Source organism: Leucopleurus acutus (genome assembly GCF_964270905.1).
Source record: "Leucopleurus acutus genome assembly, chromosome: 1".
Lineage (NCBI taxonomy): Eukaryota > Metazoa > Chordata > Mammalia > Artiodactyla > Delphinidae > Leucopleurus > Leucopleurus acutus.
The window spans coordinates 82,746,049-82,767,120 of NC_139142.1; the positions used below are offsets into that span (position 1 = coordinate 82,746,049).

The following is a 21,072-nucleotide window of genomic DNA, read 5'->3' on the forward strand; positions in this document are numbered from 1 at the left end:
TTGGTCTTACCAAATCGTATACAACTACATCAATATTTTAAGAACAAGAAAATATATCAAGTGAGAAGGACTTTTATAGTCAATTAAACTAGTTGACTTAACAAAGAAATGCCTCATGACAATAAGAGCCATTTCTGAAGACTCTCTCCTAACCAGGAAAACAACATCTAATGATGAACTGGAATTCTAGATTTAGTAAGACTGATTGCATGAGATGAATAAATTACACTTCTTCATAAGAGCCAAACTGAATAGAATTTATTATTGAATCCAGTTGCTAAGGATTTACGAAACTTAGTGCTTACATAACTCCTATATCTTGGATATTTCTGGAGAAAGCTGGAATCTAACACAGCTGCAAATAAGAAATACGGTAACTAAATTATAGAACATCACTCAATTTTATGGTGGGATTTACAATACGTGGAAAGAACTACCTGATTTGTTGGAGGGTTAGGGGATGGATACAGAAAGGTATGCACAGTTAAACCACAGATCCTAAGAAAAAAATTGCTTCAATTAGTTCTCTTTCGCTAAGATGAAATGAAAATAAAAAGCAGATGTAAAACTGCAACCACATGACATTACTCACATTACAGCAATAGCAGTAACATGCCATTCTTTCTTCTGAATGTGACCACATGCTTTGTTTTACGCTAAAGAAATCAGATATATAAAAGCCAAATGCTGCTTTTAAAACATCGCTATGAAGTTAAGAGCGAGGGCACCTCATGAGAACATTGTAATCAGCAAGCTCCTAAGGAAAAGATTTCTTACCTGCCGCTTTCACAACCAATACTTCCTTAATCTGAGTCACCTCTCTGGAGTCCCTCAAATTATTCTGACTCAGGTACGTTTATCATCCCAGGCTTACCGTGCCTACTAGTTTATCATCTTAGAGTTGCCATAGTCAGGTAAGTCAGAAAGCCTGAATGTTTCGACTTGTTTGGGAAACTATTTTCTTGACCAAAATTTTAAAACTTCCAAAGGAATTTTTAAAATATCACTCCTTCATTATATAACCTTTCCTTTCTCTGTGCTCCCCCAGCATATGTTTTCTGTACTTCTCATAAAATCAGTTCCCATATTGTGGTACTTCGGGTTTCCTTGTATGGTCGGTCACGGCACAACCTGGTCTATGTTTACATCCTATCCTCCAGGATCCTATGAGCTGCTTTCAGGTCAGAGGTGAAGCCACATATTAATCTGGATACTCAACATCAACCACCACACCATCTCTTGTGAAATAAGCAGGAATTCAAAGATATTTTGATGACCTGTGCAGGGGCTGGGCAAGTTACATAAATGCATGAAGTAGGCCCATGTATTGCAGGCAATGCAGTATGGCGTGAAGGATGGCATAGCAAGCTGGAGAATTTGCGCTCCATTGAAAGCAGCAGTTGCTACTTAGCTCAGTCCTGTAGTTTGCCAAGCAAGGCTTCAAGCCTAATTTGCCAGATGTTCTAACTTTTCAAGTTAGAAAAAAATTTGGATTTTTATATAAGTTCACCCAATTTTTAAATGTTTGCTAAAAAAAAAATTGTAAACCCTAAGTGGTCTAAAGGAACCCTACCTGTGAACCCAATTTGCCCTGCAGACCACCAGTTTTCAACCTCATGCTGTGTGATGGCAGCCTTCTCAGGGCCTTTAAGCCCCTCTGCCTCACTCACTGGTTTCTCTTCCTCCTCCTATCTCGCACTTGTAGAAATGAACTTTCTTGATATTCCTTCTGGATGTGCTTTCTCTCTCTCTGAACCAGCACAGCACTGTGCTCATAGCCTTCTACTGTTCTTACCTATAACGTCTTGTACTACAGTTGTCTATGTGCATTCTGTGTCTCTCATAATGAAATAAGTTCCTTAAGTCACTTATTATAATAACGTCTTGGGTTGAGTTTTGAGTCAGATACCATGCTAAGTACTCTATACATATTAACTCATCTACACTATAAAAGAACACTAAAGAATAATATTATCATTACTGTTTTACAGATGCGGCAACTGGGGTTTAGAGTGCTTCTAATTAATGCCCAAGTCATCAGAGCCAATAAGTGGAAGGGTCAGAACCTGAAGTGAGGTTGTCTGACTCCACAGTTCTATATGTGCCTGACTCGTCGTTATTTATTTTTTAAACATCTTTATTGGAGAATAATTGTTTTACAATGGTGTGTTAGTTTCTGCTTTATAACAGAAACTATACGTATACGTATATCCCCATATACGTATCAGCTATACGTATACGTATATCCCCATATCTCCTCGCTCTTGCGGCTCCCTCCGACCTTCCCTATCCCACCCCTCTAGGTGGTCACAAAGCACCAAGATGATCTCCCTGTGCTATGCGGCTGCTTCCCACTACCTATCTATTTTACATTTGGTACTGTATATATGGCCATGTCACTCTCTCACTTCGTCCCAGCTTACCCTTCCCACTCCCCGTGCCCTCAAGCCCATTCTCTACATGTGCATCTTTATTCCCGTCCTGCCCCTAGGTTCTTCAGAACCTTCTTTTTTTTTTCGTAGATTCCATACATATGTGTTAGCATACGGTATTTGTTTTTCTCTTTCTGACTTACCTCACTCTGTATGACAGACTCTAAGTCCATCCACCTCACTACAAATAACTCAATTTTGTTTCTTTTTATGGCTCAGTAATATTCCACTGCATATATGCGCCACATCTTCTTTATCCATTCATCTGTCGATGGACACTTAGGTTGCTACCATGTCCTGGCTATTGTAAATAGAGCTGCAATGAACATTGTGGTACATGACTCTGTTTGAATTATGGTTTTCTCCAGGTATATGCCCTGTAGTGGGATTGCTGGGTCGTATGGTAGTTCTAGTTTTAGTTTTCTAAGGAACCTCCATACTGTTCTCCATAGTGGCTGTATCAATTTATATTACCACCAACAGTGCAGGAGGTTCCCTTTTCTCCACACCCTCTCCAGCATTTATTGTTTGTAGATTTTTAGATGATGATCATTCTCACTGGTGTGAGGTGATACCTCACTGTAGTTTTGATTTGCATTTCTCTAATGATTAGTGATGTTGAGCATCCTTTCATGTGTTTGTTGGCAATCTGTATATCTTCTTTGGAGAAATGTCTATTTAGGTCTTCTGCCCATTTTTGGATTGGGTTGTTTGTTTTTTTGATATTGAGCTGCATGAGCTGCTTGTAAATTTTGGAGATTAATCCTTTGTCAGTTGCTTCATTTGCAAATATTTTCTCCCATTCTGAGGGTTGTCTTATTGCCCTGTTTATGGTTTCCTTTGCTGTGCAAAAGAGTTTAAGTTTCATTAGGTTTCATTTGTTTATTTTTGTTTTTATTTCCATTTCTCTAGGAGGTGGGTCAAAAAGGATCTTCCTGTGATTTATGTCATAGAGTGTTCTGCCTATGTTTTCCTCTAAGAGTTTGATAGTGTCTAGTCTTACATTTAGGTCCTTCATCCATTTCGAGGTTATTTTTGTGTATGCGGTTAGGGAGTGTTCTAATTTCATTCTTTTAGATGTAGCTGTCCAATTTTCCCAGCACCACTTATTGAAGAGGCTGTCTTTTCTCCATTGTATATTCTTGCCTCCTTTATCAAAGATAAGGTGACCATATGTATGTGGATTTATCTCTGGGCTTTCTATCCTGTTCCATTGATCTATATTTCTGTTTTTGTGCCAGTACCATAATGTCTTGATTACTGTAGCTTTGTAGTATAGTCTGAAGTCCGGGAGTTTGATTCCTCCAGCTCCGTTTTTCTTTCTCAAGATTGCTTTGGCTAATCGGGATCTTTTGTGTTTCCATACAAGTTATGAAAATTTTTGTTCTAGTTCTGTGAAAAATGCCATTGGTAGTGTGATAGGGATTGCATTGAATCTATAGATTGCTTTGGGTAGTCATTTTCACAATGTTGATTCTTCCAATCCAAGAGCATTGTATATCTCTCCATCTGTTTGTATCATCTTTAATTTCTTTCATCATTTTATTATAGTTTTCTGCATACAGGTCTTTTGTCTTCTTAGGTAGGTTTATTCCTTGGCATTTTATTCTTTTTGTTGAAGTGGTAAATGGGAGTGTTTCCTTAATCTCTCTTTCAAATTTTTCATCATTAGTGTATAGGAATGCAAGAGATTTCTGTGCATTAATTTTGTATCCTGCTACTTTACCAAATTCATTGATTAGCTCTAGTAGTTTTCTGGTGGCATCTTTACAATTCTCTATGTATATCATGTCATCTGCAGATAGTGACAGTTTTACTTCTTCTTTTCCAATTTGGATTCCTTTTATTTCTTTTCCTTCTCTGATTGCTGTGGCTAAAACTTCCAAAGCTATGTTGAATAATAGTGGCAAGAGTGGGCAACATTGTCTTGTTCCTGATCGTAGAGGAAATGGTTTCAGTTTTTCACCATTGAGAATGATGCTGGCTGTGGGTTTGTCATATATGGCCTATATTATGTTGAGGTAGGTTCCCTCTATGCCCACTTTCTGGGGAGTTTTTATCATAGATTGGTGTTGAATTTTGTCGAAAGCCTTTTCTCTATCTATTGAGATGATCATATGGTTTTTCTCCTTCAATTTGTTAATATGGTGTATCACACTGATTGATTTGCGTATATTTAAGAATCCTTGCATTCCTGGGATAAATCCCACTTGATCATGGTGTATGATCCTTTTAATGTGCTGTTGGAGTCTGTTTGCTAATATTTTGTTGAGGATTTTTGCATCTATGTTCTTCAGTGATATTGGCCTGTAGTTTTCTTTCTTTGTGACATCTTTGTCTGGTTTTGGTATCAGGGTGATGGTGGACTCACAGAATGAGTTTGGGAGTGTTCCTCCCTCTGCTACATTTTGGAAGAGTTTGAGAAAGATAGGTGTTAGCTCTTCTCTAAATATTTGATAGAATTTGCCTGTGAAGCCACTGACTCGTCTTTAAATGACCTACAATTCCCTGCATGCAATGAGCACTTGATTAATATTTGTGGAATTGATTGCTGAAAAACAGAAATTTATATTTCATTTAAAAGACATTCTTTCTAAGGGAGCATGGAGGAAAGCTACTGGTGAGTTAATGGTTTGCAGAAAGGTTAAAAATAAAAATAACATGACTATGATTATGAATATTTGTGGTTCAGCAATAGACTGGAGGCCATTTGTCAACTGAATAGATATGCAGGGTTTATCCGAGATACTTTCAGTGTATTATTCAAAAAGAATTCCAATCCAAAAATAATATCGGGGGATAGCTTCAAGATAGCGGAGGAGTAAGACGTGGAGATCACCTTCCTCCCAAAAAATACACCAAAAATACATCTACATGTGGAACAGCTCCTACAGAACACCTACTGAATGCTGGCAGAAGACCTCAGACTTGCCAAAAGGCAAGAAACTCCCCAGGTACCTGGGTAGGGCACAAGAAAAAAGAAAAAACAGAGACAAAAGGATAGGGACGGGACCTGCACCTCTGGGAAGGAGCTGTTAAGGAGGAAAAGTTTTCACACACTAGGAAGCTCCTTCACTGGCAGAGACGGGGGGGGGGGGGTGGCAGGGGGGGAAGCCTCAGAGCCATGGAAGAGAGCGCAGCAACAGGGGTGCAGAGGGTGAAGTGGAGAGATTCACACACAAAGGATCACTGCTGACCAGCACTCACCAGCCTGTGAGGCTTGTCTGCTCACCTGCTGGGGAGGATGGGGGCTGGGAGCTGAGGGTTGGGCTTCGGAGGTCAGACCCCAGGGAGAGGACTGGGGTTGGCTGCATGAACACAGCCTGAAGGGGGCTAGGGCACAACAGCTAGCCGGGAGGGAGTCCAGGAAAATGTCTGGAACTGCCTAAGAGGCAAGAGAACATTGTTTCAGGGTGCACTAGGAGAGGGGATTCAGAGCACCGCCTAAACAAGCTCAAGAGAGCAGCATGAGCTGTGGCTATCAGCGAGGACACCAGAGACGGGCATGAGACGCTAAGGCTGCTGCTGCAGTCACCAAGAAGCCTGTGTGCAAGCACAGGTCACTATCCACACCTCCCCTCCGGGGAGCCTGTGCAGCCGCCACTGCCAGAGTCCCGTGATCCAGGAACAACTTCCCCAGGAGAACACACGGTACGCCTCAGGCTGTTGCACTGTCATGCTGGCCTCTGCTGCCACAGGCTCACCCCCGCATTTGATACCCCTCCCTTCCCCACCCCCCCACCCCCTGCCCCACCTGAGTGAGTCACAGCCCCCTAATCAGCTGCTACTTTAACCCTGTCCTGTCTGGGCAGGGAACAGATGCCCTCAGGCGACATACAGGCCCCTCAGGCGGGGCCAAATCCAAAGCTGAATCCCAGGAGCTGGGCGAACAAAGAAGAGAAAGGGAAATCTAGGGAAATCTCTCCCAGCAGCCTCCGGAGCAGCGGATTAAATCTCCACAATCAAATTGATGTAGCCTGCTTCTGTGGAATACCTGAAGAGACAAAACTGAGGCGGTGGACTTTGGGGGCAACTGTAGACTTGGGGTTGGCTTTCTGCATCTAATTTGTTTCTGGTTTTATGTTTATCTTCGTTTAGTATTTACAGCTTACTATCACTGGTACATTAGTTTATTGATTTGGCTGCTCTCTTCCTTTTTTTTTTCATATATATATACTTTTCCTTTTTCTCCTTTTGTGAGTGTGTATCTGTATGCTTCTTTGTGTGATTTTGTCTGTATACCTTTGCCTTTACCATTTGTCATAGGGTTCTGTCTGTCCGTTTTGTTTGTTTGTTTGTTTGTTTTACTATAGTTTTTAGCACTTGTAATCATTGGTGGATTTGTTTATTGGTTTGGTTGCTCTCTCTTCCTTTTTTTTAAAGTTACTTTCTTACTTTTAATAATTTTTATTTTTTTTATTTTAATAACTTCATTTTATTTTTTTCTCTTTCTTTCTTTCTTTCTTTCTTTTTCTCCATTTTCTTCTGAGCCGTGTGGAGGACAGTCTCTTGGTGCTCCAGCCAGGTGTCAGGCCTGAGCCTCTGAGGTGGAGGAGCCAAGTTCAGGTCACTGGTCCACCAGAGACCTCCCAAATCCACATAATATCAAAAAGTAAAAGCTTTCTCAGAGATCTCAGTCTCAACAATAAGACCCAGCTCCACTCAATGACCAGCAAGCTACAGTGCTGGAGGCCCTATGTCAAACAACTAGCAAGACAGGAACACAACCCCACCCATTAGCAGAGAGGCTGCCTAAAATCATACTAAGTTCACAGACATCTCAAAACACACCACCAGACACGTTCCTGCCCACCAGAAAAACAAGATCCAGCCTCATCCACCAGAACACAGGCACAAGTATCCTCCACCAGGAAGCCTACACAACCCACTGAACCAACCTTACCCACTGGGCGCAGACACCAAAAACAACAGGAACTACGAACATGCAGCCTGCAAAAAGGAGACCCCAAACACAGTAAGTTAAGCAAAATGAGAAGACAGAGAAATATACAGCAGATGACGGAGAAGGGTAAAAACCCACCAGACCAAACAGATGAAGAGGAAAAAGGCAGTCTACCTGAAAAAGAATTCAGAATAATGATAGTAAACATGATCAAAATCTTGGAAATAGAATGGAAAAAATACAAGAAATGTTTACCAAGGATCTCGAAGAACTAAAAAGCAAACAAACAATGATGAACAACACAATAAATGAAATTAAAAATTCTCTAGAAGGGATCAATAGCAGAATAACTGAGGCAGAAGAACGGATAAGTGACTTGGAAGATAAAATAGTGGAAATAACTACCACAGAGCAGAATAAAGAAAAAAGAATGAAAAGAATTGAGGACAGTGTTCTAGACCTCTGGGACAACATTAAACACACCGATATTCGAATTATAGGGGTGCCAGAAGAAGAAGAGAAAAAGAAAGGGACTGAGAAAATATGTGAAGAGATTAGAGTTGAAAACTTCCCTACTATGGGAAAGAAAAGAATCAATCAAGTCCAGGAAGCACAGACCATCCCATTCAGGATAAATCCAAGGAGAAACACGCCAAGACACATATTAATCAAACGATCAAAAATTAAATACAAAGAAAAAACATTAAAAGCAGCAAGGGAAAAACAACACGTAACACACAATGGAATCCCCATAAGTTTAACAGCTGATCTTGCAGCAGAAACTGTAAAACCAAAGGGAATGGCAGGACATATTTAAAGTGACGAAAGAGAAAAACCTACAGCCAAGATTACTCTATCCAGCAAAGATCTCATTCAGATTTGACAGAGAAATTAAAACCTTTACAGACAAGCAAAAGCTAAGAGAATTCAGCAGCACCAAACCAGCTTTACAACAAATGCTAAAGGAACTTCTCTAGGCAGGAAACACAAGAGAAGGAAAAGACCTACAATAATAAACCCAAAACAATTAAGAAAATGGTAATAGGAACATACATATCAATAATTACCTTAAATGTAAATGGATTAAATGCTCCAACCAATAGACATAGACAGGCTGAATGGATACAAAAACAAGACCCGTATATATGCTCTTTACAAGAGACCTACTTCAGACCTAGAGACAGATACAGACTGAAAGTGAGGGGATGGAAAAAGATATTCCATGCAAATGGAAATCAAAACAAAGCTGGAGTATCAATTCTCATATCAGACAAAATAGACGTTAAAACAAAGACCATTACAAGAGACAAAGAAGTACACTACATAATGATCGAGGGATCAATCCAAGAAAAAGATATAACAATTGTAAATATTTATGCACCCAACATAGGAGCACCTCAATACATAAGGCAAATACTAACAGCCATAAAAGGAGAAATCGACAGTAACACAATCATGGTAGGGCATTTTAACACCCCACTTTCACCAATGGACAGATCATCCAAAATGAAAATAAAAAAGGAAACGCAAGCTTTAAATGATACATTAAACAAGATGGACTTAATTGATATTTATAGGACATTCCATCCAAAAACAACAGAATACACTTTCTTCTCAAGTGCTCATGGAACATTCTCCAGGATAGATCATATATTAGGTCACAAGTCAAGCCTTGGTAAATTTAAGAAAATTGAAATCATATCAAGTACCTTTTCCAACCACAATGCTATGAGACTAGATATCAATTACAGGAAAAAATCTGTAACAAATACAAACACATTGAGGATAAACAATACACTACTTAATAACCAAGAGATCACTGAAGAAATCAAAGAGGAAATCAAAAGATAACTACAGGCTTCCCTGGTGGCACAGTGGTTGAGAGTCCGCCTGCCAATGCAGGGGACACGGGTTCGTGCCCCAGTCGGGGAAGATCCCACATGCCGCACAGCAGCTAGGCCCGTGAGCCATGGCCGCTGAGCCTGCGTGTCCAGAGCCTGTGCTCTGCAACGGGAGAGGCCACAACAGTGAGAGGCCCGCATACAGCAAAGAAAAAAAAGATACCTAGAAACAAATGACAATGAAAACACGACGATCCAAAACCTATGGGATGCAGCAAAAGCAGTTCTAAGAGGGAAGTTTATAGCAATACAATCCTACCTCAAGAAACAAGAAACATCTCAAATAAACAACCTAACCTTACACCTAAAGCAATTAGAGAAATAAGAACAAAAATACCCCAAAGTTAGCAGAAAGAAAGAAATCATAAAGATCAGATCAGAAATAAAAGAAAAAGAAATGAAAGAAATGATAACAACAATCAATAAAAGTAAAAGCTGGTTCTTTGAGAAGATAAACAAAATTGATAAACCATTAGCCAGACTCATCAAGAGAAAAAGGGAGAAGACTCAAATCAACAGAATTAGAAATGAAAAAGGGGAAGTAACAACTGACACTGCAGAATTACAAAGGATCATGAGAGATTACTACAAGTAGCTCTATGTCAATAAAATGGACAACCTGGAAGAAATGGACAAATTCTTAGAAATGCATAACCTTCCAAGACTGAACCAGAAAGAAACAGAAACTATGAACAGACCAATCACAAGCACTGAAATTGAAACTGTGATTAAAAATCTTCCAACAAACAAAAGCCCAGGACCAGATGGCTTCACAGGAGAAATCTATCAAACATTTAGAAAAGAGCTAACACCTATCCTTCTCAAACTCTTCCAAAATACAGCAGAGGGAGGAACACTCCCAAACTCATTCTATGAGGCCACCATCACCCTGATACCAAAACTAGACAAAGATGTCACAAAAAAAGAAAACTACAGAACAATACCACTGATGAACATAGATGCAAAAATCCTCAACAAAATACTAGCAAACAGAATTCCACAGCACATTAAAAGGATCATACACCATGATGAAATGGGGTTTATACCAGCAATACAAGGATTCTTCAATATACGCAAATCAATCAATGTGATACACATATTAACAAACTGAAGGAGAAAAACCATATGATCATCTCAACAGAGGCAGAGAAAGCTTTTGACAAAATTCAACACCTATTTATGATAAAAACCCACCAGGAATTAGGCACAGAGTGAACTTACCTCAACATAATAAAGGCTATATATTACAAACCCACAGCCAACATCATCCTCAATGGTGAAACACTGAAACCACTTCTACTAAGATCAGGAACAAGACAAGGTTGCCCACTCTCACCATTATTATTCATCATAGTTTTGGAAGTTTTAGCCACATCAATCAGAGAAGAAAAAGAAATAAAAGGAATCCAAATTGGAAGAGAAGAAGTAAAGCTGTAACTATTTGCAGATGACATGATACTATACATAGAGAATCGTAAAGATGCTACCAGAAAACAACTAGAGCTAATCAATGAATTTGGTAAAGTAGCAGGATACAAAATTAATGCACAGAAATCTCTTGCATTCCTATACAATAATGATGAAAAATCTGAAAGTGATTTTTCAGATCACTTTTGAAATCATTTCTTGTAATAGTTTCAAAAATCTGAAACCACTGCAACAAAAAAGAATAAAATACCTAGGAATAAACTTACCTAGGGAGACAAAAGACCTGTATGCAGAAAATTATAAGACACTGATGAAAGAGAGATGATACAAATAGATGGAGAGATATACCATGCTCTTGGATTGGAAGAATCAACATTGTGAAAATGACTATACTACACAAAGCAATCTACATATTCAATGCAATCCCTATCAAACTACCAATGGCATTTTTCACAGAACTAGAACAAAAAATGTCACAATTTGTATGGAAACACAAAAGACCCCGAATAGCCAAAGCAATCTTGAGAAAGAAAAACGGAGCTGGAGGAATCAGGCTTCCAGACTTCAGACTGTACTACAAAGCTACAGTAATCAAGAAAGTATGGTACTGGCACAAAAACAGACACACACATATGGTCACCTTATCTTTGATAAAGGAGCAAGAATATACAATGGAGAAAAGACAGCCCCTTCAATAAGTGGTGCTGGGAAAATTGGACAGCTACATGTAAAAGAATGAAATTAGAACACTCCCTAACACCGTACACAAAAGTAAACTCAAAATGGATTAAAGACCTAAATGTAAGGCCAGACACGATCAAACTCTTAGAGGAAAACTCAGGCAGAACACTCTAAAACATAAATCACAGCAAGATCCTTTTTGGCCCACCTCGTAGAGAAATAGAAATAAAAACAAAAATAAATAAATGGGACCTAATGAAATGTAAATGCTTTTGCACAGCAAAGGAAACCATAAAGAAGACGAAAAGACAACCCTCAGACTGGGAGAAAATATTTGCAAATGAAGCAACTGACAAAGATAACCTCCAAAATTTACAAGCAGCACATGCAGCTCAATATCAAAAAAACAAAAAACCCAATCCAATAATGGGCAGAAGACCTAAATAGACATTTCTCCAAAAAGGACATATAGATGGCCAACAAACACATGAAAGAATGTTGAATATCATTAATCATTAGAGAAATGCAAATCAAAACTACAATGAGATATCAGCTCACACCAGTCAGAATGGCCATCATCAAAAAGTCTACAAACAATAAATGCTGGAGAGGATGTGGAGAAAAGGGAACCCTCTTGCACTGTTGGTGGGAATGTAAATTGATACAGCCACTATGGAGAACAGTATGGAGGTTCCTTAAAAAACTAAAAATAGAAGTACCATACAACCCAGCAATCCCACTACAGGGCATATACCCTGAGAAAACCATAATTCAAAAAGAGTCATGTACCACAATGTTCATTGCCGCTCTATTTACAATAGCCAGGACATGGAAGCAACCTAAGTGTTCATCGACAGATGAATGGATAAAGAAGGTGTGGCACATGTACACAATGGAATATTACTCAGCCATAAAAAGAAATGAAATTGAGTTATTTGTAGTGAGGTGGGTGGATCTAGAGTCCGTCATACAGAGTGAAGTAAGTCAGAAAGAGAAAAACAAATACTGTATGCTAAACAAATATATGGAATCTAAAAAAAAAAAAAATGGTTCTGAAGAACCTACTGGCAGGAAAGGAATAAAGACACAGATAGGGCTTCCCTGGTGGCGCAGTGGTTGAGAGTCCACCTGCCGATGCAGGGGACACGGGTTCGTGCCCCGGTCTGGGAAGATCCCACATGCCGCGGAGCAGCTGGGCCCTTGAGCCATGGCAGCTGAGCCTGCGCGTCCGGAGCCTGTGCTCCGCAACGGGAGAGGCCACAACAGTGAGAGGCCCGCGTACTGCAAAAAAAAAAAAAAAAAAAAAAAAAAAAGACGCAGATGTAGAGAATGGACTTGAGGACATGGGAAGGGGGAAGGGTAAGCTGGGATGAAGTGAGAGAGTGGCATGGACATATATACACTACCAGATAGCTAGTGGGAAGCAGCCACATAGCACAGGGAGATCAGCTCAGTGCTTTGTGTCCACGTAGGGAGGCTGGGAGGGAGATGCAAGAAGGAGGACATATGGGAATATATGTTTATGTATAGCTCATTCACTTTGTTATACAGCAGAAACTAACACACCATTTTAAAGCAATTATACTCCAATAAAGATGTTAAAAAATAATAATAATATCCGTAAAATAATTTGCCATGTTTTCATTTTTGGCTTGAAAATTCAATATGCAATCCTGGTTTTAGTTAGAAATGAGGAAATGCCAACAGGAAATTGAATGAAACCTCAAAATACACTCTTTTTTGCATACAAGAAGCACTAATTATTTCTTTTCAACAACTACGATGTTACTTTTCTGTTTCTGCAGCCAGTGAGAGTCCCAAAATACAGTTTTCTCTTTTCTCTAAATATACTGTTTCACACAAAAATATATAATATCAGTATGTAACAACTAAGTAATGTACTGTTTTTCCCTTTGATTATTTTTAAGTATTTTGTTTAAACCATAAATGTGAACTCTGAAAATATGACGGAGATGACAATGACCACAGTCATACTTTATCTGAAGTCCTAATGGTTAAACAAATCTCTAAATTCTCAGTCTCTCTTTCAGGAATAACATTTGATGGTCACGAAGTAGACATTTTCTATCTTTAGGACCACTATCCAGCTTTGAGATCTCAGCGAACCTTGATATCTAACAACAATAACAACAACAACAACAAAACTCAGCTGTAACACAAAAAGAACAAAGAATATCCCTGAACCATTTTACTCCCCCATTCTGGCTTCCTCCTTTTGGGAAATGGCACCCAGTAACATAAATAAACTAGCAGCATACCTGCTGATGTGTCAAAGTCCTGCGGTATATTTGGGTAGGGACAGAGATTCCAATTCTCTGTCTTCCAAGAACTCTGATCTCAATCCAGAAAACAGTGGTTCCCACTCCCACCATACTGCTGTGTAAAGGGCTCAGAGGCAGCTGTGCCTGGCCCTTAGGAACATAATTTAAGGAAGCTGCGATGGCTCCGTAAGGTTCCATCACGACCAAACTTTCTTTGGAACATCTTAACACTGCGCCTTTCCTCTGAAGTAGCTTCAACTGATCCAAACCCAGATCCCTCATCTTCAATTGACAGGTTGGAGAAAAGACTGACTATAAAGCAGAATTATTCCCTATAGGCTACTGATATTATTTAAATCTTCTTAAAAACCAGGAAAATCACATGCACCTAATATTGTACAGAAAATGATTTGGTGATATGTTTACAAAACTGGTAGAGGGTTAGTGGAATAACAAAAGACCAGCCATTTTCTCTTCAGGCAAAAACTACCGCCCAACCCCAAACTAGATCCCACAAAGTACTGAAATATTAGGGGGAGAAAGAATTTTACTGCTCCAAAGCTGTGGTTACCCTTCCGTTTTTCTTCACCCTCTGTTAGCTTTGTAAAAGAATATTTGAGGGAACTATCAAGAAAGGAAACATACTCATTTCAAAATTCTCACAGGAGAGAAGTTATCAACAGAGTGAGCTTCACTGCTTGCTGGTAAATCAAAGGAGCTAGAAGAATGTGTCAGAGTAAGGGACAGGTGACTGCCACTGCTAACACATAGAACCAAAGGAACAAAAAGAAGTAAAGCTCTCAAAGGACTAAGGAGTGCTGTATCTATTCTCTTCCCTCTCCTCTCTCCTGATCATGATCAAGCATAGCTTATATCATAAAGATATAACAATATTAAAATAAATATTTCACCCCATCTCAGCAAATTACCAACTGAAAAAAAATGAATAGAAAGTGGAAACTGGCGAAGGAAAATAGACACTGTTGCAGAAATCACTATCACTGCGGTTGCAGCCACTGAAAAGGCAACTGGGAAGAAACCTCTTTAGTTAACAAGCAGATTGTCATATTATATGAACTAGCTTTAGCACACATAAACCTGAACAGCCTATGGGCTCTAGAGTTAAACATACCTCCTCATTCTGATATTCAGGTCTTGGAGAAGAGCTGGAAATTGTTGGGTAAACGGCAGAAAGTTCTTGGAGTTTTGTATCAATTTTAGCAAGCTGCTCATGCTGGGTGACTGCAGGTGTGTATCCTTCTCCCGGGACCAGCCAGCCAGACTGATCTCCCTAAAAGGAAACAAGGATCACCAGGTCATTCTTACGCTACATTTTTTTTTCCAAAATATACCTTTCAGACTGCTACATCAGTGCTCCTCACAAAAACAAATAAAAAACAAAACAAATATTAAAAAAACAATTAACTTGGGACAGTGCAAGAAAAAAAATTCAATAGTTTAAGGTTTCATCATCTGCCAACTCTGTGTAAAGTATCTGCTTACCTTTTGTAGGTGTTCTACCCGACGGAATAACTCTCTTAGCCTCACAGTCTGGGTCTCATAACATTCTCATTTCTCTACTTTGAAAAAAGTGGTTTGTGACATGTTGAATAAGGAAGAAATCATGTTTACCCTATAACGGACATGTTATTTTCAAAATTTGTCCCTGAAAAGTAACATAGACTCGGTTGTTTGAGTTTCATGATCATAACTGGTCATCTAGGGACTTCCCTGGTGGTCCTGTGGCTAAGACTCCACACTCCACATGCAGGGGGCCCAGGTTCGATTTCTGGTCAGGGAGCTAGATCCCGCACGCCGCAACTAAAGATCCTGCGTGCTACCACTTAGACCCGATGCAGCAGAATAAATAAATATTTGAAAAAAAAAAACCTGTTCATCTAACTCGTTATTGAACTAACATTAGTTTCTTAATGGGTTAAAAGCCATTCATAACATTCATTCAAAATCCTCGTACTGGGCTTCCCTGGTGGCGCAGTGGTTGAGAGTCCGCCTGCCGATGCAGGGGACACAGGTTCGTGCCCCGGTCCGCGAAGATCCCACATGCCGCGGAGCGGCTGGGCGCGTGAGCCATGGCCGCTGAGCCTGCGCGTCTGGAGCCTGTGCTCCGCAACGGGAGAGCCCACAACAGTGAGAGGCCCGCATACCGCCAAAAAAAAAAAAAAAAAAGCCTCGTACTGAGTGCCTCCTATGGGGAGGCATTACACTGGGCACTGGTGATTCAATATGAATCTCACACGTTCCTGCCCTCAGGAGTTCTCAGTCTCTGGACAGCAAAGATTTTAACAAGGTGTGAAAAGTGCTGGCAAACCCAGGGTTCCATGGAGAACAGGGAGGGTCAACTAACCTCTGTTAACAGGAAGGGGCAAGGAGAAAACGTGTTTGGAGAATGCTTCCTAAAGGAAATAATCTTAGTAGCATCTTAGAGAAACAACACAATCGGCTGTACGCTTTAAAACTGGAGCAGGTGAGGGTGAGACTGGAGGCAGAAAATCCAGTTAAGAAGCAAAAGCCGTAACCTACAAGAAAAGTGATGAGCGCCTGAAGTCGGAATGTTTCCTGGGAATGAAGCACACAGGACCAATTCCAGAGATACTTAGGAAGCAGAGTTTACAGAATCTGGAGACAATTTGATGGAAGAATGAAGGGAGGAGTAAGGATCAAGGATAAAAACCAAATTCCTGATTTTATCAGCTAGGGGGATGGTGGTCATAAGGACCAAACTAGGGAATACCAGAGACATGGTAGGTTTGAGGAGGAAAATGATGATGATGAATTCTGTTTGGGGCCTTCTGATATTCACAGATGTCCCCAGGATATCCACAGATTATGTTAGGTAGTTAAATATGTTTGTCTGAAGTTCAAGATAGAGACCTGGATTGGAAATAAGTACTTTGGACTCACCCATAATTCTATAATGGTTCAAACCCTTAGACCACGGGAATGGGTGAGGTCACAAAGGGAAGCATGTAGCACAAGGAGGATCATGAAGAACACTAAGAATAAAGGGGCAGATGGAGGGCAACACACACTTTGGTTTCATGACTCTAATACCAGGGATCAAACCCTAAGTGGTAACCAGAAGAAGTACATGCAAAAACTTACGCAGAAAGACTTACACTGTCTCTTCCTGGCCCCAGCATCCAATCTCCCTTTCTGCTTCAGTGAAACCAAATACTGCGTGAGTCTCTCTAGGGAACAGGTACCCACCAGACACTCCTTCTCCCTACCCACTGGCATCAAGAAGACAAGCAAATGACCTAGATTCAGCCAATCAGAAGGGAACACCCTGGACTTTGACTCTTGAGGGAGAGAGAGAGATTCAGAGATGCAGGGAAAGTGGGGAAGTGATTAATGGTGACAGCAGTAGCAGTGAGGATCCAGTGTTGATAGCAGTGAAGGTGGCAGCAGTGATCATTATCGGGGGTGTCTGGTGGCCTCGGTGCAGCCCCAAACCAGACTGATTCTCAGGAGTTTCTAGGGCCATTTTTCTGCCTACCTTGATAACTGCCTGGTTTACAAGCCCGGTCCTCCAAACTTCCCACTGTGTCTGTGAGCTACTCAAGTCTTCCAATAAATTCGTTTTCTGTTTTTTTAACCAAAATCTGCCTCTGTTTCTTGCAACCTAGAACCCTGACTAAAATGGTTTTTGCCATGTTACTTACAAAAAAGAGTAACTGCAAAAAGCCCAAATGTCTGAAAATAGGGAGAAAGGGAGACCACACTATATCCATATATGGATATGATACGGTAATAAACATTTTAAATATACTTGCAAGTTGGCATATGAAAGTTATACATAATTATTAAAAAAATACCTAACTACTCACAAATAAGAAACTCTGATTAATTTTTCCTAAATAAAAGTGATATAAATACTGTATGACCTAAAAGAGAAAAAAAGAATCAGACGAAAAAAAAAAAAACAATGGAATCAATGACTAAATATTGGTTAATAAATTTTAAATTCTTGTTTGAATGGAATTCTTTTTAATGACACTGGAGGTAAAAGAACATGGCAGATTAAATTCAACAGAAATTTAAATGTTTCATGCTTTATGCTGTTACGGAAGGAAATTATGTGTAACATGTAGTAGATGGTATGTGTGTTTCTGTCTAGACTTGCAATGTGTAGGAGTCTTGTCTCCCTAAGACAGAACCCAGGAAATGCTCTGCACCACCCTGCTTTACAGCTAGGGTTCACACCAGTAATGAGGGTCCTCAATCACACTCACCCATTCAATACTGATTTAGACGTGAGTAATTTAAGATCTGATGCAAAATCCATTTTGTTGGGAAGGGTGACAGTAGAGGCTTCCAGCGCTGGGGAGAGCCATTAGTTGCACGTGTGAGTTCCCTAACTGGGAGGAAATCTTTAAAAAATTCTACCTATCCTAGAGAAATTTAAGAGAATATTATATCCATACAGTCAAACATACCACTGTAAGGAACAACCAGCGGGCATGAGTTCTGTGGAATTCAAACATAACTATCATGTTAGTCATCCTCTTTACGTTGGATCTGTCAGAGACAAAGTGGCGGAGCACTCCATAAAGAAATGGGCACACAGACGCTTGAAAGACTACAGCAAATGTGAAACGTGGCAAGAAGTTTCGTACAGTTTGAGAAAACAGATCGGTCCCTTCCTCAAAGTGTTCCTAAATGCTTCCTGCCATATTCACATCTTCCTCCACTACATCTCTATTCCAACATGTGCCACCACCTATATGGCTTCATAGAATCTCCGTATAAAATGTCTATCTCCCACATCAGGTAATAAGAAAGTATACTTTCTCCTCAGAGGACTTACAGAAAGAACTCTCAGCAGATATTAGTTTAAAAACAATAGTAACTGTAAAAATAACAACAACAATCTCAAAAGAGGGCTGCATAGCTAAGTAGCAGAATAGAGATGTTTGAAACCCAACTAGGAAAACTGTAAAATGAACTTATATGAGCAAAATGACAAAAAAGATAAAGATTATGAGAAAAATATTTTAAGACTTGGAGGAGAGATCCAGGTTCTATACCCATCTATGGGCTGGTACATTGACTGACCTAGTCCCCTTTTCCAATCTCCTCCTTTCTTGCCTTCCTCTGCCACAAAAAAAGAGAAAATGAAATACTTGAATCCCCAGTCTCGCTTGCAGAGCTGTATGAAACAAATGACTACGTGACAGCTTGGCCAGTGAGATGCAGGTGGAAGTCGTGGGGACACCACATCTTCCCAAAGGAAAAGGCAAAACTTCAGAGGAGTCTCTTTTCTCCTTCCCCTTCCCCCTTTCTTTCTGCCTGGAAAATTAACACATTACATACAGATATAGCAGCAATCTTGCACACCTAAAAACAAAACCACACTACAAACATGGGTCAAGAAGATCAAAAGACATTAGGTACTTAGACCTGGATTTCTTGTTACTGAAAAATATAAACTTCTTGCTGAAGTCACTGTTTATAAAGTTTTCTGTTACCTGAAGTCAATCCCATTCCCAACTGATATCCCACTTTATAGGAAGCCCAAAAGGAAAAAAAAAGAGATGATAGAAGGGAAGAAATAAGATAATTTTCTGCACAGAAAAAAGACTTGAACCTTCAGATAAAAAGGGCCTACCTACAAGGTACCATGCAGGAACAAAAATGTTTTTAAAGACACACATAAAATACATTCTGATAAAATCTGTGAACTCAAAAATAAAGAGAAAATCCTAGATGATTCCAGAAAGAAAGGATTTTGCATCTAGGATTTACCTACCACCATTTGAAACTATTGTTCAAATGAGGGAAAAATAAATTTTTGAATAGGCGAAGACTCAAAAAATTATCTACACACCATTATTATTTCAGGGAAATTTTTTTTAATTCCAGAAGAATGACTCAGGAAAAACGATTTGTACAAATAAACAATTAGTTGAGCTTAAATACACAGGTAATGACGTGATTTAAAAATTTGGCTACTATTGAGAAAGATTCCTAAAATATAAGACGCATACTGTTTTTAAAAGGAAAAACTTGGGGGCTTCCCTGGTGGCACAGTGGTTGAGAGTCCGCCTGCTGATGCAGGGGATGCGGGTTTGTGCCCTGGTCCGGGAAGATCCCACATGCCGCGGAGCGGCTGGGCCCGTGAGCCGTGACGGCTGAGCCTGCACGTCCGGAGCCTGTGCTCCGCAACGGGAGAGGCCCACGTATCGCAAAAAAAAAAAAAAAAAAAAAAAAAACAGGAAAAACTTCTGGGCTTCTCTGGTGGTGCAGTGGTTAGGAATCTGCCTGCCAATGCAAGGGACACAGGTTCGAGCCCTGGCCCGGGAGGATCCCACATGCCACGGACCAACTAAGCCCGTGCACTACAGCTGCTGAGCCTGAGCTCTAGAGCCCACGAGACACAACTACTGAGCCCACGTGCCACAACTACTGAAGCCCGTGCGCCTAGAGCCCATGCTCCACAACAAGAGAAGCCACTGCAATGAGAAGCCCGTGCACCGCAACAAAGAGTAGCCCCCACTCACCACAGCTAGAGAAAGCCCACGCGCAGCAATGAAGACCCAACACAGCCATACATAAATTTATTTATTTATTAATTTATTAAATAAAGGGAAAAACTTCTAACATCCTGGAACTAAAATTCCAGGTGATTTCAATACATTCTGGAGGAGAGGAAAGGGGAGAAGAGGGAAATAAAAGCATATCAAAGATCCTTTCCTGTTAAGATATAAGATTTTAGAGACTAATTAATTACTGAAGGACCTCCAGAGAGGAATGCAGCCCCCTGCCAACACTGATCCTAGGCCAGTGAGACCACTTTAGATTTCTCTCCAGAACTAGGGGGAAACTGAGGTGAAGAGAAATAACTTCCCAAGGTGACAGAACTAAGAAATGATGGATCCTGCATTCTAGCCCAGGTGACAACAGACTGCCAAAGCCAGCACACACAACCACTCTCCGCTACCACCTGCAGTGTCTGGAGACTCCATTTCTACAGACCACAGTGTCAGCTGTGAATACATAACCTGGAGGAATATATACCAGTACAACACTGCCTTTCCTGGAGTAGGAATGATAGAGAACTGTTATTTTTTTTCTTTTCATCTGAATTTCTAGCTTCTCTTGACGAACTGGAGGATCCAGGCAGCCCTGGGCAGGATTTCCACGCAGCAGCAGCCACGGACCAGCACGCTCTCCCCCACTGGCTACAGATATTGCGGCACATGCTCTGCTTTTTACCCAGAGCAAAAACTACCCTCTGAACCTACACGTCTTAGGCTGGGTTTCCTAGATCTGGAAACTGAGGCAGAGATTCTTGTTTAAGTGACTTAGTGGGGGGATGCTTTCAGGATTAGGGGTGTGAGGGGAGCAGGCTAGGACAAGGAAACAAAGCTAGGCGAGGATATGGTCTCAGCTGAAGACTGGGTGACCCCTGGGGAAGAGGTGGA

General features: G+C 40.4%; 1 protein-coding gene across 1 annotated transcript in view; it reads right to left on the reverse strand.

Moving 5' to 3' along the window:
- The window catches only part of FSIP1 (fibrous sheath interacting protein 1), a gene marked incomplete at its 5' end in the record, with an annotated part of 194,526 nt that overhangs the window by 133,454 nt on the left and 40,000 nt on the right, over positions 1-21,072 (reverse strand). The window contains one exon of the mRNA XM_082848644.1: positions 14,760-14,918. Within this exon, the coding sequence (XP_082704770.1) occupies positions 14,760-14,918 (159 nt within the window). The remainder of the gene's footprint in view (positions 1-14,759; positions 14,919-21,072) is intronic.